General features: G+C 42.3%; 2 protein-coding genes across 7 annotated transcripts in view; one reads left to right on the top strand and one right to left on the bottom strand.

Annotated features, from left to right (window-relative positions):
* iqsec3b (IQ motif and Sec7 domain ArfGEF 3b) overlaps nt 1-5946 on the top strand; it is a 43845-nt gene extending 37899 nt beyond the window's left edge. Inside the window, exons 12-15 of one of the 3 annotated variants that reach the window (XM_058387651.1) lie at nt 387-545; nt 653-742; nt 829-872; nt 2081-5946. In XM_058387651.1, coding sequence (XP_058243634.1) covers nt 387-545; nt 653-742; nt 829-872; nt 2081-2488 — 701 coding nt within the window. In that variant the 3' untranslated portion in view covers nt 2489-5946. Of the gene's footprint in view, nt 1-386; nt 551-652; nt 743-828; nt 877-2080 lie in introns of those variants that run through there. The other 2 variants (XM_058387652.1, XR_009204452.1) reach the window with 2 other exon arrangements.
* Nucleotides 5947-7666: 1720 nt separating this feature from the next.
* Nucleotides 7667-25711, bottom strand: part of ptprq (protein tyrosine phosphatase receptor type Q) — a 56942-nt gene continuing 38897 nt past the window's right edge. Inside the window, exons 38-57 of one of the 4 annotated variants that reach the window (XM_058388440.1) lie at nt 24741-25022; nt 24213-24548; nt 23776-23894; nt 23494-23680; nt 21850-22091; nt 21415-21481; nt 21054-21212; nt 20451-20688; nt 20216-20289; nt 19999-20098; nt 19147-19275; nt 16923-17004; nt 16343-16433; nt 16072-16148; nt 10736-10870; nt 10512-10637; nt 9890-10038; nt 8709-8844; nt 8214-8337; nt 7667-8101 (exon numbers count right to left, since the gene is read on the bottom strand). In XM_058388440.1, coding sequence (XP_058244423.1) covers nt 8064-8101; nt 8214-8337; nt 8709-8844; nt 9890-10038; nt 10512-10637; nt 10736-10870; nt 16072-16148; nt 16343-16433; nt 16923-17004; nt 19147-19275; nt 19999-20098; nt 20216-20289; nt 20451-20688; nt 21054-21212; nt 21415-21481; nt 21850-22091; nt 23494-23680; nt 23776-23894; nt 24213-24548; nt 24741-25022 — 2891 coding nt within the window. In that variant the 3' untranslated portion in view covers nt 7667-8063. Of the gene's footprint in view, nt 8102-8213; nt 8338-8708; nt 8845-9889; nt 10039-10511; nt 10638-10735; nt 10871-16071; nt 16149-16339; nt 16434-16922; nt 17005-17196; nt 18471-19146; nt 19276-19998; nt 20099-20215; nt 20290-20450; nt 20689-21053; nt 21213-21414; nt 21482-21849; nt 22092-23493; nt 23681-23775; nt 23895-24212; nt 24549-24740; nt 25023-25711 lie in introns of those variants that run through there. The other 3 variants (XM_058388441.1, XR_009204501.1, XR_009204502.1) reach the window with 3 other exon arrangements.

The raw sequence follows: 25711 nt of genomic DNA, 5'->3' as shown, positions 1-25711 counted from the left end.
GTTTAGTCTAATCTCTAACATTATCTAATCTCTAACAAAATCTAGGGCTTTCCAGGACGTTACCAGGGAGCAAGTTGCACAAATACTTATATAATCTCTGATGACAACAGAACAAATTTAATTTAACAGCAGTTGGGGTTAATCCTTAAGCAATCCTAAATTTTATATTTTTTTCCCTGTGAATAATTTTGCAAACAAGATTGATCTTCCATGCCAGGTTTAATATTATTGTTTATTTTGTACACACACAGATATAATATCTGATTTAACTCAATTTAACGCTACAGGGATTCAAGGGTGCCAATACTTACGCAAGCCGAGTGCTCATTTAAAGTCAGCAGTCCAGTAAAATATCTATTCACGTCAGTGTGTGCTTTCTCCTGCAGATTATCCTCATGGTATTACCATCCTGTCTCCGTTCTCGTCGGAGAAGAAGCAGGTGGTGAATTTCTGCTCGCAGAATCTGGAGGAGTTGCTGAAGTTCGTGGAGGATCTGCGGGAGAGCATCGCCGAGGTGGCTGAGATGGAACAGATCCGTATCGAATGTAATGTCAGTTACATGAAGTGTTTTTTTTAAAACATATACTCACAGAAAAGTTTCTGGCATGACTGATGTGTGTGTGTGTGTGTGTGTGTGTGTGGTGTTTCTCAGGGGAATTAGAGAGGCAGCAGGCAACAAGAACACCTGCTCAGAACAATGGCAGCCAGCTGGAGATGCATTCAAGACCAATATCTCCTGCAGGTATACTAACACACACACACACACACAGAATCTGACATCCTATCCTGATAAAGACCTGATCATACAGTAATATTTGTGATTTCCAGGAGACCACGATTTCTACGACAAGACTGGAAGCAACGCAGTGGAGGTTCGTATCGATTGACTACACACGTGTTTGTCTGCGTCTTTGCTATTAGCATGTAATCCTATAGACATTATAAAGTTTGCTTAGCTCCTATTGTCCCACTTTACCCCAGCTCCTCAACCCCCTTTGACTTTTGGCCTCAAATCCCACTGTGTCCTTCACTGTATATTATAATTATAGAGACACCAGGCCCTCGGTGTCTCGTCCTCAGCCAAACACCCACAACCCTCCCAGTGCAGCATTTCCAGACTGTAGCCCATTCCCAATACCCCATGCTCACACCCAGTACCCCTAACCCCTAATGCAAGATTAGATATGTAGATTAGATTGGATGTGCTTCTTGTTAATGCTTTTTAACAATTTAACCCTAATGTTCTGTACCTATGAACCAACATTTTAGGCATTTTATAGACACAAAACAACAACATTCTACTATATGACAGGGGTAAATAATGGGGTACTTAGAGTCATTTGCAAATTTCAGTGGAATAAAACAGAAAAATAATCAACTTTGGAGTGTTAACTGTAACTCTGCCTTATTATACCACACCATTGTTGATGAATTTCCTCATCGAGTCATGTTGTATACCTTACTTCTCATATTCTTATCTGATATTATACATTTAATCAGCTTCTACAAGTATTTGATTAACAAGTAGAAACCTAACACTTTACTATTAAAAGAACCTTTGAGGAACCCCTTTTGAAGGAGCTTAGTTTAGTTACTTGACTTTTACAGAATGGCTACACAATGCTGATTCATTCAAAAACTATAAACTAGCTCATTAGCAAGAGTGAAGCTCTATATTAGAGCATCTCTGCCCACTTTTTATCAAAAGGGGAGGTATGTTAGCTGTTCATATCTAATGCATTTCACCAGTTAGTCACTTAAAATGTTTCTTTCATCACCTTCAGGAAAGTTAAAATGACTAAACATTTTGTCTTGTACAGAATATAAGGGTTAAATGGATCATTTAAAGAGGTTAACTGTTGTAACAGATTGATTAAGGTATAAGTCGGGGCAATAAATCAGGAGGGGTGTGATAGCTGCAGGATGTCCCAGCACACTGAACGTCACGTCGGTGTGTGTGTGTGCTCCTGCATGCCCCATGGCGCGGCCTTATTGTCTCTTGTCCGCACCGGAGGGCCGCCCGAGCACCGCAGGCCAGGCTGATAACGCTTCCTCCTGCTTCTGGCTGTTCCTAAACTAGGTGTCAATTCACCACAGGCTCCGAACGTACCAGGTCAGCACTCCTCCGGCTCCGCCCACTTCTCAGCCTCAGCTGGCCATCATGCCTAGCCCGGCTTCCAGCTCCGTCCTTAACATCTCCCCTGACACGCTCATCCAGTGCCAGCAGATCGACAAGGTGATCGTCATGGACTCGGCAGGCCGCGGACACGTAGAGACGTTCCTGAGCCAAAACCCCGGACAGCGGTTAATCCAGTCGGCTGTGTCCACTCCGACCCGCACGAGGGAAGGCGGAGCAAAGCAGCCACCCCTGCCACCTCCACCGCCTCCTTATCACCACAAACACCAATTCTGCCCTCCGACTCCACCCCCTCCACAACACCTGCTCAGTCAGCGTAGGTATTCAAGTGGGACACGCAGTCTAGTCTGAACACACACACACACACACACACTTATATTCAAGTGTATCAGTTCCCATTGTACCTTTTCTATTCAAATCCACATGACCACAGACGGTAATATATTCTTTTCTCTCTGACAAAACACACACGAATACACTCCTTTTATACTCGGCTCCGTCCTGTATAAATAATCACATCTCACAATCGGGGCCTCGTGTCCTCTAAATGAGTATTTTAGATACAGAGTAGCTAGTTTTGTCAGATGTTCTTTTCCCTCTACTTTTATCTCTTTAAGGGTTTATAGAGCAATTTCCACAGAGTTGCAACATTAGCATCAGACTTTCTTACGACCTGTAACGTACAGCGTTACGACGTTAGCAGTGTTGGTGTTAGACACATGGTTCAGGACTGTACAACATGGCTTAGATTAGAGTTACACAAGGGTGAACATGTTTTATTAAACAGGGTGTCCACAGGCTCTTCAATTACTCTGCAATCTACTAATGAACAGAACTGATCGATCCATCTTGGACTTCCTTTCACTCTAAAACGCATCATTAAAAAAAAAAAAACGACCCTGGATTAAGAATAAAACTTAAACTCGACACTGAATTAAATATCATTGTTTTTGTTCATATCAGGTTTGGTATTTCTGGTATATTTTCGCTTTTTTCTTCCTGCTAATTTTAACTTCTTCCTGCTCAGTGCCAATACGATTGCTCTGAGCAGCTGAATGAATAAAATAATAAAATAATAGCGATGTTTCTGTAAATTTAGTTCCCTCTCTAGTCCAGAAAACGTGTCCATGGACTGAAGGATAAGCTGACCAAACACTCATCTTCTACTCTTAAAGATGACACTAATTTAATTAATAACTATATCTTTAGCAGGTCACTCCTCACAGAGTCTCAGATTAAGCTGAATCTCCGCTGATGTCCTCTGTGGGAGGAGTTTTGTTGTTGTTGTTGTTGATGAAGACAATATTATTTAATTAATAATTCTCTAAATTATGTTTTTGACATTGGCCTTAAACTGTATTCCATAGTTAAGTATATTTATAACCAAAAACATAAATTTGCAAAAATTTTAATTTAAGAAAAAAAAATGACCAAGACACGCCTCTGCTTTTGACAAACTCCGCCCTAGTCTTGTTAATCTTCTGAATAGCGCATACGTCTTTCTTTCTTTCTTTCTTGCTAAAGTTCCTTCCTTCCTTCCTACAAGGTATTTCTTTCTTCCTTTCTTTCTTCTCACAAGGTATTTCTTCTTTCTTTCTTCCTTTCTTGCTAAAGTTCTTCCTTCCTTCATTCCCTCCTTCTTTCTTTCTTTCTTGAAAAAAGGCCTTTCTACCTTACTTCCTCTTTCTTTCTTTCTTTCTGAAAAAAGGCCTTTCTTTCTTTCTTTCTTGAAAAAAGGCCTTTCTTCCTTCCTTCCTTCCTTCCTTCCTTCCTTCCTCCCTCCTTCCCTTTAATATGACGCTAAACATAATAAAAACATAAATTTCCAAAAATCTAAATTTAAGAAATAAATACGCTCATAACTAAGACACGCCTCCGGGCAAACTCCGCCCTGCTCAACATCTGAACAGTGCGTGTGTCTGTATTTATTTCTGAGGTCTGAAGCAGCAGTGAAAAAGTGTTTTAAATAGCTTCAGGATCCCTGTGAACACCCTGATTAAGGCACATTTATATGCACTTATGCATAGGTCTAACTACCTGCAGTGTTTCATTACAGGGCTTTAGTTTCATTCATGAGACCCTGAATGTTTGGAGACGTTCTTCACCATTCAAGCAGGAACAAAGTGCCCAGGCTACGTTACAGCAGTTAATGCTAACAGCTGTAATAAAACATTCCAGCATCTGTGTATAATAGACATTCTCACCTTTTATGGCCCCAACATCTGCTAGGCCCTGGATGGTATCGTTATCTTTCTAGTGGCAGTTTCTTTAGGGTGCCTGTGTAGTGTTTTACTGTGTGATTGCTACTCAGTATAAACCAGACGTTTTTTTATTTCTTTTTTGGTCTCATTTTGCTTTGCCTTTCGGGCTTCTAAGAAGATACAAGTGTGACTTCCTGTGAATCCTGTGCATAAATAAATAGCATGGCATAGAAACATTGTACATTGTACAGTAAGAATATAAGCTTTTATGAAGAGTAATGTTCATTATAACATTGTAATCACATATTTATACTGACTGGCATAAGTCCTTATAAGTACTTATAGTGATAACATGACAGTTACAGTACTGCAGGTTAAAGCGAGGCCTTAACATGACACATTACAACAAAAGTATAACTTCATCACCTTCACTTTAGCAATGCAGAGTCTTTATATCCATAATCTGGTCATAAACTGAGCATACAGGGTGTATTTTTTTAAATAACATAATATTAATGAAACTGTAAGTACTTACATGATATTGCCAAAAGTTTTGGGACACCCCTCCAAATCATTGGATTCAGGTGTTGTTTTTCAGGGGTTGGGCTCGGCCCCTTAGTTCGAGTGAAAGGAACTCTTAATGCTTCAGCTTCATACCAAGACATTTTGGACAATTTCATGCTTTGTGGGAACAGTTTGGGGATGACCCCTTCCTGTTCCAACATGAGTGTAGACCAGTGCACAAAGCAAGGTCCATAAAGACATGGAGTTTGGTGTGGAGGAACTTGACTGGCCTGCACAGAGTCCTGACCTCAACCCCATAGAACACCTTTGGGATGAATTAGAGCGGAGACTGTGAGCCAGACCTTCTCATCTTACATCAGTGCCTGACCTCACAAATGCACTTCTAGAGGAACAGTCAAAAATTCCCATAAACACACTCCTAAACCTTGTGGAAAACCTTCCCAGAAGAGTTGAAGCTGTTATAGCTGCAAAGGGCGGGACAACTCCATATTACATTCATGTGCGTGTAAAGGCAGATGTCCCAAAACTTTTGGCAACTTAGTGTATGATGAGCCACTGAGAGCATTACTCCTGCCGTATCACACAATCATAACCGCATTCCTTTCTGCATCCAGGATTCATAGGAGGTGCCAATACTTTTCGTTTTCACACTGAAAATAGCTTTGTGTTTGAATTTCCTTGTGGCTCACGTTTTTGCGCCTCTTGAACATTCTTGTTTGCTGTACTGCATGTCATATAAAAGCTGCCTATGAACATGAATATGCATAGCTCTATAACAGGCACATGATTCAACCGAGACTTCAGAAGTATATTTTAGATGCTTTCAAATATTTTTTTGGTTTAATCGGGGATCAGGGGGTGATACGTTAACGAGTATGTATTACGTAGAATTATTCATTGCTAGTTGCATATTTTGTCTACTTGTATAGCAGGAGATTAGCAACGATGTCATTCTGTGTGTCAGCACAGAAATTCTAACGAAACAGCAAAGAATGTGAGAGTTTATTTATTGCTATGGATTTATGGATCAGACGGCTTTCTGTGAAGTTTTCCGGGAACGGGAATAAAATTTATCTGGTATCACGTCGGCTGCTGTGTTCTGTTCAGGGGTTTCGGGTGTGTGTTTGTGTTTTGAATAAAATCCATCCATTTCCTATACCTAATTAGGGTCACAGGGATCTGCTGGAGCCTATCCCAGCACACACTGGGTGAGAGGCTGAGGAACCTCGAAACCCTCTGGTCTTCAGCTCTGTAGTGCAGTGGGCTTTACTGCAGCTCTCGCACACACTGTCCCACAAATCTGTCCTGATCTCAACAAGCTGCAATAAAGCCTCAGAGCCGCGAGGGAAACAACACAATAACCTTCTTCACTGAGAAAACTCTTCTTCCTCTCTTTTCTTTCTCTTATGTTTCCTTAAGAGTTTATAAAACTTAGTGAGAAAATCATTTAGATCTTAAAGGTTCATTTGTTTCTTTCTTTTGTTTGTGTTTTAGTTTAATTTGCCTTCATCATTTCTTTTTTCTTCCTTCCTTCCTCCCTCCCTCCATTCTCAAGAGTTATTTCTTCTCTTTTTGTTTTAAATAGTACCTCTTGCTTTCCTCCTTCCTTCCTTTCCTCCTTCCTTCCTTTCCACAAGGTATTTCTTCTCTTTCTTTCTTTCTTTCTTTCTTTTTTTCTTTCTTTCTTTCTTTCTTTCTTCTCACAAGGTCTTTCTTTCTTTCTTTCTTTCTTTCTTTCTTTCTTTCTTTCTTCCTTCCCACAAGGTCTTTCTTTCTTTCTTTCTTTCTTTCTTCCTTCCCACAAGGTATTTCTTTCTTTCTTTCTTTCTTTCTTTCTTTCTTTCTTTCTTTCTTTCTTTCTTTCTTTCTTTCTTCTCACAAGGTATTTCTTTTCTTTCTTTCTTTCTTTCTTTCTTTCTTTCTTTCTTTCTTTCTTTCTTTCTTCTCACAAGGTATTTCTTTCTTTCTTTGTCCTCCACTTTCATTTCTCCTTCTTCCTGTTTCATGGTTGGAAGTTAAAATTACTCACATATTCTGATTATTCTACTGAAAGCCTGAAGTCCTGAGGTGAAGCAGGGACAAGGACTGGACTGCAAAATCCAGACAAAAAAACCCACATTTATTTAAAACTCAAATACTGTTTCATTTGAAAATATACACTCAAAAATATCCGGTATATTTATAGCTCCTGATATAAACACTCGTTTGGCGTAAAAATGTATGAAAATAAATAAATAAATAAATGAGGAACAAATTAAAATAGCAAGTGCTGCTTCTTCACCCGCTGCTGTGTAACATACTGAATATATAAATAAAATAAATAAATTACACGATACCTGTGAAACAAAAAGAGAGAGGAGTGACAGAATAATAAAACGTTTTGGAAAATTTAAAAAATTCTTGCCTTTAACTCAGCGTAAATTATTATGAATATTATAATTGAATATATATATTACATTTTTACACTTTACAATATTTAAATTTTTATAATATTTTTTAAGTTCAATAGAGAAAAAGGAGTTTCAAATTTTTGGAAAAAAAAAAGTTTAGTAAGGTTCTAATGTTATTAAACTTCTTTCTATCTATAAGGGACTTTGTTTTCTTTCTCTTATTTTTTTTCTTTAAAGAAAAGAAGTTTATAAAACTTGGAAAGAAAATCATTTAGAACTTAATAGAAAATTTCTTTCTTTTCCCCCTTCCTTCCTTCCTTCCTTCCTTCCTTCCTTCCTTCCTTCCTTCCTTCCTTCCTTCCTTCCTCTTTCTTTCAAAAGGTCTTCCTTCCTTCCTTCCTTCCTTCCTTCCTCCCTCCCTCTCTCCTTTTTTCTTTCTTTTAAAAGGTCCTTTCCTTTTCCTTCCTTCCTTCCTCTCTCCCTCCCTCCCTTTTCTTTCTTTCTTTCTTTCATTCAGGAAATGTAAGGAAATGAAAAAGAAAAAGCAGCCTCTTATAATCCTCTAGCTGGATATTTCAGTACACTGTGCTGTTTCTCAAGTATTTCAATGAGTTAATGACATGAGCAGGAAGGGCTGAGGTGATTGTACTTACACACACACACTCACACACACACACACACACACTCACAAACACACTGCATGTGTGTGCAAACTGTGGGCTTCATTAAGTCCCTGGTGTTTGCCCAGTGTTTGACCGCAGGGCCCCAGTCATCCTCACTCAGGGTCGTAATGCGTAAAACTCCGAGCTCTTACATTGTCGTCTCTTCCCACTCCAACTCAACATCACCTGAAAAAAACAAAACCAATGATTATTAATAATTTTGCATGGATTCATTAAACGAGACACACTGCAGAATTTCTTTAGTTGTAATTAACATATTTCTGTGACTGTATTTTACCTTCCATAGCGTCCAGCGAGTCCATTTTCTCCAACGCAGAGTAGTTTACGAACCAGATGGACTGACTGTTACCTTTGCTGGTCAGCAGATCCAGAGTGCTCTGATACAGAAACATGTACTGAGCCTGCGGAACAACGAGTCTGATATTAACACCAGGGTTCATTTATACACGGCTTTTTCAGAGAGTGTGTGTGTGAGTGTGTATGAGAGAAAGTGTGGGAGTGTGTGTGTGTGTTTATGAGAGACAGAGAGAAGAGAGAGAGAATGTGTGTGTGTGTGAGACTGTGTGTGTGTGTGTGTATGAGAGACAGAGAGAAGATCGAGAGAGAAAGCATGTGTGTATGTGTGTGTGTGTAAGAGTGTGAGTGTGTGTGTGTTTATGAAAGAGTGTGTGAAACGGTGTGTATGAGATTCAGAGAGAAAAGAAAGAGAGAGAAGAGAGAAGTGTGTGTGTTCGTGTGTGTGTGTGTGTGTGTGTGTGTGTGAGAGACTAACCAGGTTCTGCACCATGCACATTCTCTCACTGCGCAGTTCTGCCACCAGGCCGTACACGTCCACAAAGTCGTGGTCTCGGACGTGCTGAATCAGGTGGTCTAGAGCTATAAAAACTCCTGTTCTGCCCACGCCAGCACTGTACACACACATACACACACACACACACACACGTTACACATACTCTGTGCCCTTCCTCAGTCATCCTACCAATGACTGTGTTGGAAATCAGATCTGAACCTTCGGTAAGTTCTAATAATATCCTGCTGTACAACACATGGAGCATCTCAGGGAGCAGAAATGGGTTTGATATCAGCATTTACTTTGAAGATACAAACATTTGTGTGGAAAAAAACACTAAACTGGATATTAGCTTCATATTAAACATCCTTATTTATGCTGGAATCAGTGTGGAGTCATTATTCTGGACTCATAACATAACACTGCGCTTTCCACAAATGATTTTGGCTTCACACCAGAATCATATCAGAATCATGTACAGTGGAACTTACAGCATACGAATGTCCTCCCTTACGAATATTCACCTTAAGAATTGAAATTTTGCAAAGAATTTGTATCAGCTTATGAAGCATTTTTATCATATGAATGGCGGCTAAGTTGCGCGTGTGTCCAGGAGCCGTTCAAAATTTGTCTGTGTCGGTGGAAAGCCAAGCGAAGCCAACCAAAGCGAGTTTATAAATTTTACGATTTATTTTTCAGTCACAGCCAGCCCACGATACCGACGTTACTTTCGGCATGTGTTCAAAAGCTACATGAATTTTTTTGTTGACAGATCGGTGGAGTGGGCGGTCTGTTCTATTATTAGCCCAAGCTTGGTGGCACGACTTCCTGTGAGGACCCTTGACATGGAATGCTTGGCTTGGGTCAGTACTTTGTAAGCAGCCATACAGTTTACATATGCTTCTCATTGGTCATATTTTTGGGAGGCTGGAACGGATTATCTACATTTACATTATTTCTTATGGGAAAATTCGCTTCACAATACAAATTTTCACCTTAAGTGATCTCACCTCCAGAATGAATGAAATTGTTCCACTGTATTTGAGATGTAGGAGTATATATAATACTGAAAAAAATCATTCCAGACTTAATGGTAGAGCAGACCCCAAAATTGGGAGGATTATTCACACACACACACACACACACACACACACATAGCTGACCTGCAGTGCACTACGATGGTTGTGTTGTCGTGGCCTCTGTTGGACCTGACGGCTTTGACGAACTGGATTAACGTAGAGCTGGACTCAGGAACCCCGTGCTCTGGCCAGGACGTGTAGTTAAAGTGATGCACCACCAAGTAGTCGCCATGCTGGAGGCAGAAATCACACGTGTACATGGTCATTTACCGTAACGCATACGAATGGGGTTTAGTGTGCGCAAGCTAGAATCACAATCCCGAGATCATGTGTGAACAGAAGCTGATACATTATCGAGAAATAAAACGAGGATCAGTCCTGATGAATGTCATGCACTGATACTGAGAGCTCCAGAATGCAGTACTTTTTCTAATTAAGGAGGATTAAATTTGGTGCTTATTTATGAACAAATCAGAAGGCTATGATGAAAGTGATACACAAAAGAAGTGTATAAAAAATAAATAAATGTGTGAAGCAGTCAAATGTAAATATAAACAGATGAAATGTAAAAGAAAAAAATAAATATTAGTAATTGTTTACACTGGTATAAAAGGAAGACAGCAGAAGAGAAATCAGTGAAAATCAAGAAAGAATTGTGTGTGTGTGTGTTGAATGTGTCTATAGTTTCTCTACTCTTCTTCTCTACCTTCTCTACTCGGAGCGCTCTGACAGTCCAGTCAGGATGCACGTCCTCTGTCAGCTTTGTGATGATGATGTCACCGAACACAGTGACTGGCTTGTTGTCTTCCGGCCAGTACTGATGGCATCGAATCTGCACCGAGAGGCAACAACAGGATTAATCATGCTGACTGGAGGGAAATAAACAATTAATGATATGTGGTGAACGGCAGTTCGGTTTTATGCTCGTACCCGACCCTTCTCAAAGCACTGGGTGAGCATGACGATGGTTTTGGTCCTGGTTTCCCAAATCATTCTCCAGAAATCAGCCACGGTGCCGGGAAGAGGCCCCTGAGTGGCTATAAACTCATTAGGACACAGATAACCCTGCAGAGGGGAGTGCGGGGAATATTCATTTACAAATGAAATAAAAATGAGGTTACAATATTATATTATACAGAAATTGTAAGAAAATCAAATACACAATGTTTAATTAATATTCACCTAAAAATAATTTCATTTTATTTCTATTTATCCCCCAAAAAAGTTTTTATTCTCTATGTATGCTCACTACATGTAGTTTGGATTCTGCATAATGTACTAATTAAATAAATTTATGAAATCCAGTTTAGGAGGAAGCTGTGACCACTTCCTAAATAATTTAAAATCAATTTCCTCTACTAGTGATGAAGTTTCCTCAGCACCTCATTTAAATATCTGTCTACTGTTTAAGTCTTCAGTGGAGGTTTAGTGCAAAGCAGAATCAGACCAATCTCTAGTCTGTGTTCTCAGACTTGTCCTGACTTTTTGTCGGCATACATGATGTATATTCTACTGATGTATATTCTCCAACTGATATGTGATGGCAATTTTGACATATAGAGTGAGAGAGAGAGAGAGTGTATGTGTGTGTAAGACAGAGACAGAGAGAGAGAGAGAGAGTGTATGTGTGTGTGTGTGTGTGTGTGTAAGACAGAGACAGAGAGAGAGAGAGAGAGAGTGTATGTGTGTGTAAGACAGAGACAGAGTGAGAGAGAGAGAGAGTGTATGTGTGTGTAAGACAGAGACAGAGAGAGAGAGAGAGAGAGTGTATGTGTGTGTAAGACAGAGAGAGAGAGAGAGAGAGAGAGAGAGAGAGTGTATGTGTGTGTGTGTGTGTGTGTGAGACTGTTCCAAAGATCTGAAACATTCCCCTCTGATCATTTGCGCTTTATTCAGATCACAGTCAAAATGGAGCCAGAGCCTAGCATGGACATGAGGGGAACAAGAGCCTAGCATGGACATGAGGAGAACATGAGGGGAACAAGAGCCTGGCATGGACATGAGGAGAACACGAGGGGAACAAGAGCCTGGCATGGACATGAGGAGAACACGAGGGGAACATGAGGAGAACACGAGGGGAACATGAGTCTGGCATGGACATGAGGAGAACACGAGGGGAACAAGAGCCTGGCATGGACATGAGGAGAACACGAGGGGAACATGAGTCTGGCATGGACATGAGGAGAACACGAGGGGAACATGAGTCTGGCATGGACATGAGGAGAACACGAGGGAAACATGAGTCTGGCATGGACATGAGGAGAACACGAGGGGAACATGAGTCTGGCATGGACATGAGGAGAACACGAGGGAAACATGAGTCTGGCATGGACATGAGGAGAACACGAGGGGAACATGAGTCTGGCATGGACATGAGGAGAACACGAGGGGAACATGAGTCTGGCATGGACATGAGGAGAACACGAGGGGAACATGAGTCTGGCATGGACATGAGGAGAGCATGAGGGGAACATGAGGGGAACATGAGGGGAACATGAGTCTGGCATGGACATGAGGAGAACACGAGGGGAACATGAGTCTGGCATGGACATGAGGAGAACACGAGGGGAACATGAGTCTGGCATGGACATGAGGAGAGCATGAGGGGAACATGAGGGGAACATGAGGGGAACATGAGTCTGGCATGCACATGAGGAGAACACGAGGGGAACATGAGTCTGGCATGGACATGAGGAGAACACGAGGGGAACATGAGTCTGGCATGGACATGAGGAGAGCATGAGGGGAACATGAGGGGAACATGAGGGGAACATGAGTCTGGCATGGACATGAGGAGAACATGAGGGGAACATGGGTCTGGCATGGACATGAGGAGAACATGTGGAGAACATGAGGGGAACATGAGTCTGGCATGGACATGAGGAGAACATGTGGAGAACATGAGGGGAACATGAGTCTGGCATGGACATGAGGAGAACATGAGGGGAACATGAGTCTGGCATGGACATGAGGAGAGCATGAGGGGAACATGAGTCTGGCATGGACATGAGGAGAACACGAGGGGAACATGAGTCTGGCATGGACATGAGGAGAACACGAGGGGAACATGAGTCTGGCATGGACATGAGGAGAACACGAGGGGAACATGAGTCTGGCATGGACATGAGGAGAGCATGAGGGGAACATGAGGGGAACATGAGTCTGGCATGGACATGTGGAGAACAAGAGGGGAACATGGGTCTGGCATGGACATGAGGAGAACACGAGGGGAACATGGGTCTGGCATGGACATGAGGAGAACACGAGGGGAACATGAGTCTGGCATGGACATGAGGAGAACACGAGGGGAACATGAGTCTGGCATGGACATGAGGAGAACATGAGGAGAACACGAGGGGAACAAGAGCCTGGCATGGACATGAGGAGAGCATGAGGGGAACCTGAGTCTGGCATGGACATGAGGAGAGCATGAGGGGAACATGAGTCTGGCATGGACATGAGGAGAACATGAGGGGAACCTGAGTCTGGCATGGACATGAGGAGAGCATGAGGGGAACATGAGTCTGGCATGGACATGAGGAGAACATGAGGGGAACCTGAGTCTGGCATGGACATGAGGGGAACATGAGGGGAACCTGAGTCTGGCATGGACATGAGGAGAGCATGAGGGGAACATGAGTCTGGCATGGACATGAGGAGAGCATGAGGGGAACATGAGTCTGGCATGGACATGAGGAGAACATGAGGGGAACATGGGTCTGGCATGGACATGAGGAGAACATGAGGGGAACATGGGTCTGGCATGGACATGAGGAGAACATGAGGGGAACATGGGTCTGGCATGGACATGAGGAGAACATGTGGAGAACATGAGGGGAACCTGAGTCTGGCATGGACATGAGGAGAGCATGAGGGGAACATGAGTCTGGCATGGACATGAGGAGAACATGAGGGGAACATGAGTCTGGCATGGACATGAGGAGAACATGAGGGGAACATGGGTCTGGCATGGACATGAGGAGAACATGTGGAGAACATGAGGGGAACCTGAGTCTGGCATGGACATGAGGAGAGCATGAGGGGAACAAGAGTCTGGCATGGACATGAGGAGAGCATGAGGGGAACATGAGTCTGGCATGGACATGAGGAGAACATGAGGGGAACATGGGTCTGGCATGGACATGAGGAGAACATGAGGGGAACATGAGTCTGGCATGGACATGAGGGGAACATGAGCGGAACATGAGTCTGGCATGGACATGTGGAGAACACGAGGGGAACATGAGTCTGGCATGGACATGAGGAGAACATGTGGAGAACATGAGGGGAACATGAGTCTGGCATGGACATGAGGAGAGCATGAGGGGAACATGAGTCTGGCATGGACATGAGGAGAGCATGAGGGGAACATGAGTCTGGCATGGACATGAGGAGAGCATGAGGGGAACATGTGGAGAACATGAGGGGAACATGAGTCTGGCATGGACATGTGGAGAACACGAGGGGAACATGAGTCTGGCATGGACATGAGGAGAGCATGAGGGGAACATGTGGAGAACATGAGGGGAACATGAGTCTGGCATGGACATGTGGAGAACAAGAGGGGAACATGGGTCTGGCATGGACATGAGGAGAACACGAGGGGAACATGAGTCTGGCATGGACATGAGGAGAACATGAGGGGAACATGGGTCTGGCATGGACATGAGGAGAGCATGAGGGGAACATGAGGGGAACATGAGTCTGGCATGGACATGAGGAGAGCATGAGGGGAACATGAGCGGAACATGAGTCTGGCATGGACATGAGGAGAACACGAGGGGAACATGAGTCTGGCATGGACATGAGGAGAACACGAGGGGAACATGAGTCTGGCATGGACATGAGGAGAACATGAGGGGAACATGAGGGGAACATGAGTCTGGCATGGACATGAGGAGAGCATGAGGGGAACATGAGGGGAACATGAGTCTGGCATGGACATGTGGAGAACAAGAGGGGAACATGGGTCTGGCATGGACATGAGGAGAACACGAGGGGAACATGAGTCTGGCATGGACATGAGGAGAACATGAGGGGAACATGAGGGGAACATGAGTCTGGCATGGACATGAGGAGAACATGAGGGGAACATGAGTCTGGCATGGACATGTGGAGAACATGAGGGGAACATGGGTCTGGCATGGACATGAGGAGAACACGAGGGGAACATGAGTCTGGCATGGACATGAGGAGAATATGAGGGGAACATGAGGGGAACATGAGTCTGGCATGGACATGAGGAGAACATGAGGAGAACATGAGCGGAACATGAGTCTGGCATGGACATGAGGAGAGCATGAGGGGAACATGAGGGGAACATGAGTCTGGCATGGACATGAGGAGAGCATGAGGGGAACATGAGCGGAACATGGGTCTGGCATGGACATGTGGAGAACAAGAGGGGAACATGGGTCTGGCATGGACATGAGGAGAACACGAGGGGAACATGAGTCTGGCATGGACATGAGGAGAGCATGAGGGGAACATGAGGGGAACATGAGTCTGGCATGGACATGAGGAGAGCATGAGGGGAACATGAGCGGAACATGGGTCTGGCATGGACATGTGGAGAACAAGAGGGGAACATGGGTCTGGCATGGACATGAGGAGAACACGAGGGGAACATGGGTCTGGCATGGACATGAGGAGAACACGAGGGGAACATGGGTCTGGCATGGACATGAGGAGAACATGTGGAGAACACGAGGGGAACATGAGTCTGGCATGGACATGAGGAGAACATGTGGAGAACATGTGGAGAACATGAGGGGAACATGAGTCTGGCATGGACATGAGGAGAACATGTGGAGAACATGAGGGGAACATGAGTCTGGCATGGACATGAGGAGAACATGTGGAGAACATGAGGGGAACATGAGGGGAACATGAGTCTGGCATGGACATGAGGAGAGAATGAGGGGAACATGAGGGGAACATGAGTCTGGCATGGACATGTGGAGAACAAGAGGGGAACATGGGTCTGGCATGGACATGAGGAGAACACGAGGGGAACATGAGTCTGGCATGGACATGAGGAGAACATGTGGAGAACATGAGGGGAACATGAGGAGAACATGTGCCACACCACACAGACAGTAACCCCAGCTCAGTGGCACCACAACACTAACCAGTGTACTGACTTAATGAATGTTCCTTTTATGGAGTTCACTCTCAGAGCTGTTTTTATATCATTAGAGAAGTTCACTTTAAAAATGAACATTTAAAAAGAGAAAACATTATGGTGTGAAAATTCTGACACTTACAGAAACAAAACTAGCGTTGATGTAATCAGACCCCGGGATCCCCGGCTCAGACAGGAGCTTCACTCGGTTATTGTTATCTGGGAAAAAAACACACCAGAGAGTGAATTTATACTGAAGCGTAACAGTCAAGAAAAGATTACAAAGTGATGGAGCTTTCTATTCCCCGCGGATTATACAGCAGTTATAAAGTCTCTGTAAACCATAAACTGCTGTGTGTGTGTGTGTGTGTGTGTGTGTGTGTGTGTGTGTGTGTGTGTGTGTGGTGTCATACAGGGTTTAATGTTTGTGAAGCGGTTTTTGGAGCGATTCCATGGTAGGTCAGCGTCCGACGTTGCCAGGTCATGCAGAAGCTTCGGCAGTTCCTACAACACAGAGAATTAAGAATCGCAAAAAATACTGCAACATCCATCTCTACACACACACACAGTATACACCAATCAGGCATAACATTATGACCACCTGCTTAATATTGTGTTTGTCCCTCTTTTGACACTGTCTCCAGTTCACCACTGTCCCTTCCTTGGACCACTTTTGATAGATACTGACCACTGCAGACCGGGAACACCCCACAAGAGCTGCAGTTTTGGAGATGCTCTGATCCAGTGGTCTAGCCATCACAATTTGGCCCTTCGTCAAACTTGTTTAAATCCTTACGCTTGACCATTTTTCCTGCTTCTAACATCAACTTTGAGGACAAAATGTTCACTTGCTGCCTAATATATCCCACCCACTAACAGGTGCCATGATGAGGAGATCATCAGTGTTATTCACTTCACCTCTCAGTGGTCATAATGTTATGCCTGATTGGTTTATACATATACAGTATATTTATATAACAGAAAAGAAATTACAGCAAATTCCTCGTGAAACTTGGCGTTGTCATTGGCACAAAGATCCTCCACGTGCTGAATGAAAGCCTTCTTACTGATCGGCCTGCGATCGAACAGAAGAGGAACATTAACATTAAAAAAGAAAAGAGGAATATTAGTACCAGATTTAGTGTTTAATAACCCACTCCATCTAAAATAAGCCACATGATTTATTGTGACGATTATAAACTGCATGAAAAGTTCAACAGATTTCCTCACAGACGTTAAGAGAACTGCTGATTCATGTATCACTTACTTGAGAGATTTCCTATAACTGAGCAGCCTGAAATGTTAATAGAAAATATTATAGAAAACTGCGCCATAAATAAATAAATGATACAAGAATGGTTATTTCTGTTAGATGTTAGAACAAAATAAAATCCCCAGCTACGTTCTCACTGCAAGTTCAAACGTCCAGTTCATTATTCTTTAATGATTCAATTTAATACCGATGTTTTATTTATTAATACTCATTAATACTTAAATTAAAACTATTAAGGTTTTTACATTATTCCTAATAGGTTATGAAGATGTCTTCTCCATTAATGTGAAGATTTTTTGCCATTTAATTGCCGCATATCAGATGTGTTTGTTCAATACAGATTTAAATAATTAATAATAATAAAAAATGGTGATATAAATAAATAAATAAATAAATAATAAACACTGAACCATTTTTACCTGCAGTGTGAATGTAGCCTATGTGAGATTTACAATTGAGACTCCTACGATAGTAAACAACCTACTGAAAACACACACACACACACACACACAGCAACATGGAGCCAAGTCCATGAAGGCTAAAGTTATAACCAGTCCCCGAATGACTGCTATATTAATAATGAATATCCACACACACACACACACACACACACACACAATGCAACACAACCACACCGGAATATTGCGAAAAATAAATTCGTAAAGACGAAGAAACCAGAGCATGCATCATGCATCCGCAGGCATGACTGCAGCATTTTAACCACTTACTGGATGACAAATATCTCCTTCCTCCTAAAGAAAAAGGAGGAGTACCTGAGAAAAACAAGGGGTAGTGAGTGAATCAGAGAGCTGGTGAAAGTGTGCGTTAGTGTGTCAGATCATGAAGCAGTGTCTGAACACCGATAAGGCCTTGTCGTCATTGAGGAATTACAATAAGAACATGTTTAAATATCTTCTCTGCAAACCGAAAAGTGCCTTAAAGTCAGAACGGCACGTGAGAGCCGTCTGAATCAATTATATAGTCTCTGAGGATCTGTGCTGCCAATCAAAGAAAGGGGCGGGGCATACAGCAGAGTGAGGAGTGATATGTGAACGCAAGTGTTTTAGTTAAGTTTGTTCAAATATAATAGCAGCCTTTTAATTCAGAGAAACATGTTGATGCCTTACCTGAGGAAGTTTATTCAGAGTGGTATTGTGTAGTAAGAAATTCTATTGAAAGTGGAACATATGACTATATAATAACAACTACTTCACTGGGATGAATCTAGAATGGATCCTCGTCAGATTTTGTCTAACCGGTATCATTTTCTGTAAAGAGACGAACCCCAGACTCAGGAATGGGACAGCATACAGCACTGTAGATCTCACATGTACACCAATCAAGCATAACATTATTTTTTATAACATATATTTTTTGCTGCCAAAACAGCCCTGACCCATCGAGGCATGAACTTCACTAGATCCCTGTAGGTGTGCTGTGGTATCTGGCACCAAGATGTTAGCAGTAGATCCTTTAAGTCCTGTAAGTAACTTACAAGGACTTACAGGGCTTAAAGGATGCTTTTGATAGATAGTGACTAGTGAAGACCGGGAACACCCCACAAGAGCTGCAGTTTTGGAGATGCTCTGATCCAGTCGTCTAGCCATGACAATTTGGTCCTTGCTAAACTCCTTACTCTTGGCCATTTTTCCTGCTTCTAACACATCAACTTTGTTGACTTGCTGCCTAATATGTCCCACCCTCTAACAGGTGCCATGATGAGCAGATAATCAGTCTTATTCACTTCACCTCTCACTGCTCATAATGTTATGCTGATCAGTGTGAGATTGCAAGACATCTGAAAGGCTTGACTTTGACCCACAGCAGGAGATCTCCATGTAATCATGAGCAAAAACACTATTCCTTTAAAGCTAGTTATTCGAACAGACACTGATTACAGGCAGTCCTCCAGTTATTATCCTGTAAAGACTTCATCTGATTTACCGCTGGATTTTCTCCTCTTTCAGCTCCATGTCTGCCATCGCTATCAGCTGATCCAGCTTCAGCTTGGTCTCTATAATCTCTGCTTCTCGTGGAGAATAGGTGCCTCCCTCCTTCTGCCTCTGATGGATCCTGCAGTTGGACAAGAAGCTAGATTTTTAATAAAAGCAATAAAAATCATCTCTAAGAAGGCTTTATACACTTACACAGCTTCAGGGCTTCTGGTTGCAGGGGGAAATATTCTTTTATATCATAGTCTATCAAGATTAAATTAGTAAGTCTTTCTTTTCTTTTCTTTTTTTTTGAGCATCTCTTGTAATATTGACTCAAGGCCTCAGGATGTGTTAAAGTGGAGATGACGTTTGTGAAGGTGGTGCGAGGACGAAACTTCCTTTACAAAACTTACAAGCTTACCTACTTTGTGATTTTATACTGGATGTTGTAGAAAAGTGCTCCAGTATTGTACTGACAGCTATTTAAAAAAAAAAATTAGGACAATATCCATGACTAAAGGAATAAGATTTCAGCTTTCAGGAAAAAGATCTCAACTTCATGCATCCAGGAATGAATCGGATCAAAAAACTAATCATTTGAAACGACCAATCACAGGCTGATTGAGTTTAGTCTCTGTCTATCTGCTTTGTGCATGAAATGGAGATTTGCATGACGTCCATTTTCATGTTTTCCGGAAGAAAAACTTCATTTTCTCCGTATGATGTTTGCTGAGGCCTTAAGTGATTCTGGTATAAGCTCACATTAATGATTTAACTAAAGGTTAACTTATTGAATAATGGGCTACTTATAATTAATCATCTAAAAACACTATAGTTTCAGAAAAATATTTCAGTGCCTTACCTCACAGAAGCATATATAATCAAGATCAGGAACAAAGCCAGGAAAAAAGACAGGAGCACTCCAAGTATGATCTGTTCGTCCCGGGTCAGAAGGCGGTAACCTGTAAGGATGAAAGGAAACAATCCAGCTGTGTGATGGAACGAAGAATGATGTAATGATGAGAAATATTTCACTCTCTTATTATTTCATCTTGTGGTGAACTTTTTGAGCGCTGTACCTGCGGTTCGGACCCTGTCTGAGTACTCCGAGTCTGTGTACTGGCCAATGATGTTCGTTGCACGGAATTTAAATCTGCAAAATAAATAAGACGTCTTCATGATGAACTAAAGTGTAACGAGTCACAATAATACTTCTGTTGTGAGGAGACAAACATGTTATTTGTTTACAATCTATTGTGAAATGATTTCGTCGACACCCAAGTGTGTGTGTGCGTGTGTGTGTGTATTACTTACACATAGTACGTTTTGGGTTTGAGAGGCCCGTTACAGAGGATCTCCGCCTCCTCTGAGAAACATCCTTCCTCCGCTCCTATCGCGTATGTCCTGGCACGTACGTTCTTGCGAAGCATATCCTCAGCAGGACTCAGATCCTCAGAGCACTCCGGGTTTGAAAAGCCTTCATCCGTCACGTACGGGGCAGTAGGGTGAAGGAAGACGCTCTTCCAGTTAGACACATTATTGTAGTCCATCACTGCAAAGCCGAAGACAGACAACGCCGTCAGTATATACAGTACGACTATATGATGAAATACACTCGAAATGCCTTAAATTAAATTAAGAGAATCTAATCTACTTCAAAAACAGACTTGTCAGTGTTGATCTCCTCATAAAGGCGAGGACTTAGCCTAGGGGTAATGCCTTTTTTCCCTAAATTATCTAAGACACATTATCAACTAGGCTCAAGAATATAAATATCTATGAAGCAAGAACAAATCGTTGTTCCTTTTGGAAAACTCAAGTGAACTTTAAAAGCATCTATTTTTATTCTAACAAAAGCACAAAGAAAGTTTGTTTTGTGTCTCTCTGCATATTTTCACACTGGTGTTTTAAAGGTACCTGCTGGCTCAGAGACGATGACCTGGATCTTGTGAATAGGACCGTTTATATCCGAGAAGAAACACAAAGGCATCTCGATAGTGATGGTTTGGGATGTTGCCATGACAGCGCCTACGCTGTTCAGGGCTACCACTGGCTTCTTGGAGGGCATCGGTGGAGCTGAAATGAAACAAAGCACAGAGAAGATGTCTGGGGAATCATCCTGAAGGAATCTGCATTGACTTTAAAGCTTAAAGAGCACTGATCAGAGACACTCATGCATTTAGTGACATGTGAGCCACTGCTAAAACAAGTAGCATAGGGTTCAATTCATTTCTAAAGGACGCTCAAGATAAAAACAGGGACAAAAACAGTTCAGTACCTTTTATTGGCATGCTGAGTTCAACTTCTGATCTGGGTCCAAATCCTGCTCCGTTCACTGCAGCTATCTGCAAATCAAACACACCTCTCAGCTGTGCTTAATGCATCAGGTGTGTGTTTAAGTGATTTTCTTATATTTCATATTATCTGTTATATAATCCTTGAACACATTTCTGCTGTTTGCTGGACCGAAACTGGAGAACTGTAAACCTCAGTGTGATTTAAGGACATAATCACACGAGGAAGAATGCTGGTGTAGAAAAATAATCAACAATAGAGTGCTTTGCGGCAACTTGACACGAAGCAGAGTTACAGTACCATTTCCACATTGAATCCTCATGCTGTTATAGAAAATTAATAACACCTTCTGACCAATCGGACAAAACCAAGAGCAAGAATCGGACAGCGCTGTGGAATAAAGCAAATTAAAATTCACCTGTATGCTGTAGTTGAAGCCTCCTTTAAGACCCTGTATAGAAGCAGTCATGGTCTTGTTCTGATTACTGACCACAGGCAAGCTGCCGATCTCGAAGTCGAGTTGTCCGTCACGGTAAATATAAACATGATAGGCACTGATGTTACCATTAGGCACATCCGGTGGTAAGAACGTTACGTACACACGGGTCACTTCTTCTGGTACGATGATCAAGGTCACGTTTTTGGGTGGATCCTTTGGTTCTGACAAAAATAAAAAATAAAAATGCAGACATCAAAGGTCACATCAGATCAAATCAGTTATAAAAGATACACTATATTGCCATAAGTTTTGCCATAAGACGTCTGCCTTTAGATGCACATGAATGTAATATGGAGTTGCCCCGCCCTTTGCAGCTATAACAGCTTCAGCTCTTCTGGGAAGGCTTTCCACAAGGTTTAGGAGTGTGTTTATGGGAATTTTTGACCATTCCTCTAGAAGCGCATTTGTGAGGTCAGGCACTGATGTTGGATGAGAAAGCATGGTCTCTCTAATTCATCCCAAAGGTGTTCTTTGGGGTTGAAGTCAGGACTCTGCAGGCCAGTCAAGTTCCTCCACAGCAAACTCGCTCATCCATGTATTTAGGGGTGTCCCAAAACTTTTGGCAGCATAGTGTATATAATAGACTAAGACTCCAGAGGCCACTTCTCAGTAAGTATCCTGTTCTCTAAAAACTAATAAGGCAAGTAAGGCAAAATGTAAATGTAAGTAACAGCACCGGATATAAACTGTATCAATTAAATTTTATGTGTACAGCACTTTTAACACTGTCACATTGTCGCAACATAGCTTTATAAGAATATACAAATTCAGAATACAAATTCTAAAGCTTAAAATTTTAATTTAGATTTATCCCTAATGAGCCAGTCAGAGGCAATAGTGGCAAGAAAAAAAAACTCGCTGAGATGATGTTAGGAGGAAACCTTGAGAAAAACCTTTCACATCAACTCATTAATGCTTTGGGGCATTACGTACTTAGTAAATTAGTCTAAAAATATCTTTATTCTCTATCCACATATGACTTGTCTCCAAAATGTTCTGAACCTGCAATTTAAATAAATCAGAATCTCTCAATACTTAGAAAAATATCGGTGAGAATCAAGGGGAAGGTGTACAAGACAGTGGTGAGACCGGCCATGTTGTATGGACAGCTCATGTTGGACGTTTGGGGGACGAAGTTAAGGAGGCCAGATTAAGATGGTTTGGACGTGTTCAGAGGAGGGAGAGTGAGTATATTGGTAGGAGAATGTTGGACATGGAGCTGCCAGGCAGGAGGCAAAGAGGAAGGCCAAAGAGGAGGTATATGGATGGAATAAATGAGGATATGAAGCTAGTGGGTGTAAGTGTTGAGGATGCAGAAGATAGGGATAGGTGGAGAGAGATGATTCACTGTGGAGACCCCTGAAGGAAGAAAGCCGAAAGAAGAAGAAGAAGAAAACCTCTCAATACAGCAACAACCTCCAGCATAAAAACTTCCTTAACTTTGCAGCTAAGGAAGTTTTTTTATGCTGGAGGGTGTTGCTGTATTGAGAGGTTCTGATTTATTTAAATTGCGACCATAAATCGTGCTCTTTACACATTTACATAAAACACAGTCTTTCTCACCCCCTTCGAGCGTCCGGACAGTGACCGGCTGGGAGGCCATGCCGTCTTGGTGGGCGTTGGTCACGTCTCCGGTAAAGGCAGTGACAGTAACTGAGTAATAAGTGTACGCGGTCAGGTTCTCAATGACGACCATCCTGATTTCTCCTGCATTCCTCACTAAGGTCGTGTTACGACCTGAGCCGTCCAACTGAAAGCAGAAGAGAACAGGCAGAGAGGCAGGATTAAAAATGACATTTTTTATCAAATGTTTTTTATCAGCACACATCATCCATCAAAACTCACAGCAATAACGTCAACGAGGTAGGAGGTGGGTCCTGAAATGATTGCTGGTTCATCCCAAGTGATTTTCATCCCAGAGATCGAAGGAACTGCCAAGACAGCAACTGGTGGGGCGTCAGGGTCTGAGAGAGAGAGAGAGAGAGATTGCATCAAAGCCACTGCATTAAAAAATTGCATTCAAATTTCAAATAATTAAAATATTAAGTATTGTAATAAATTAGGCTGGACAGTTAAAGACTGGTCACAAGGGTAATTTTTGGCATAAAAAAAGGCAAAATATTGAATGCGTGTTTCAGTAGACTACATTTTCAGATCTTTTCACCTTTGAATATGTAAAAAAAACCAGAGGAATTGGCTCCTAATTTTTTCCCCAGTTAATTGGAAACATTCCTAGTGTGTGTATTAGACATACTTCCTGCTAGTGTGTGTATTAGACATACTTCCTGCTAGTGTGTGTATGTGCATCCACTCTGTAGGTTGTCCAGCTCCAGCGTTGGTCCAGGCCACCACTCTGACACGATAGCGTCTGTATTTAAGCAGAGGCTGCAGTGTTACGCGAACCTCCCTCGATTCCTGTTCTGTCGCATTTACCCACAGAAAAACTTCACTCTCCGCACAGGAATCATCGTCCTTCATGTCACACCCTAGTGCCAGGCGCTGTCTGTGCACTCTGTAACCCCGTAAGTGACCGGGGACTCGGGCAGGACTGAGCCAGCTCAGGGTCACGGCATCCGAGCTAAGATTCACCACAGACAGCGACTCCGGGGGATCAGGAACTGCGGACGGACATTTAAGACCATAATAATTTGTATCGTTGTGTTTTATGAATATTATTATAAGGATCTGCTGTATTATTGTCATATCAAAATGCTATATTATAGGTTTGACAAACAAATGTGATCATATTCATGACGGTTTTCTGTATTTTCAATTTATTAGAAGATTGTGGTCAGAATAGCAGACTGTACCTGATTCAGGAAGTGTCTGTGCTGTGCAGTTGGCCTCGATCCCTGGACCCGCGGAGTTAACGGCAGCCACGGAGATAACATACAGCGTGTCCGGATACAGGCCGCTGAAAGTGTATGCGAGTTTGTCTTGAAGTATAAGGGGCCACACCTCGTGTCTGTGATCTTCTGAAACAATGTGATAAAGCAGGATCTCTCCATTGGGGTTTTCTGGAGGCATCCATTCCATATACACTGAATCCCAATCCAGACCAGAACAGGAGAGATTTCCAACCTCCTCAGACACTGCAACACACACCACATATACAAGCTCAGACAGTTTGACAGCACATTTATTTGTATGTGTGTGAGACGGGAAGATTATTTTTTAATCTTAAATTTAGTTAAATTCAAATCATTTGATTAAAACAGAGCAGGTTCTACAATAAGCAGTCTAAATTTAACAGGTGAAATGTTTACAGTTCGTACAGAATAATTTTATCATCTGCTTCTTTTCTGCCTTGGTTATCTTTTAGCATTATATTTTGATTTTGATTGTTTTATTGTCAGCTGTAAACACACTGATCTGGCATAACATTATGCCTAATATTGTGTTTGACTGCCAAAACAGCCCTGACCCGTCGAGGCATGGACTCCACTAGATCCCTGAAGGTGTGCTGTGGTATCTGGCACCAAGATGTTAGCAGAAGATCCTTTAAATCCTGTAAGTTGTGAGATGAGGCCTCCATGGATTGGACCTGTTTGTCCAGCACATCCCACAGATGCTTGATTGGATTAAGATCTGTAGACTTTGGAGGCCAAGTCAACACCTTAAACTCGTTTTTGTGCTCATCAAACCATTCCTGAAGCATTTTTGCTTTGTGGCACGGCGCATTATCCTGCTGAAAGAGGCCACAGCCATCAGGAAATAGTGTTTCCATGAAAGGATGTACATGGTTTGCAACAATGCTTAGGTAGGTGTGACGTGTCAAACT

The sequence above is a fragment of the Hemibagrus wyckioides genome, linkage group LG04 (genome assembly GCF_019097595.1).
Source record: "Hemibagrus wyckioides isolate EC202008001 linkage group LG04, SWU_Hwy_1.0, whole genome shotgun sequence".
Taxonomy (NCBI): Eukaryota; Metazoa; Chordata; class Actinopteri; order Siluriformes; family Bagridae; genus Hemibagrus; species Hemibagrus wyckioides.
This window is presented reverse-complemented; position numbering and strand designations above follow the sequence as displayed.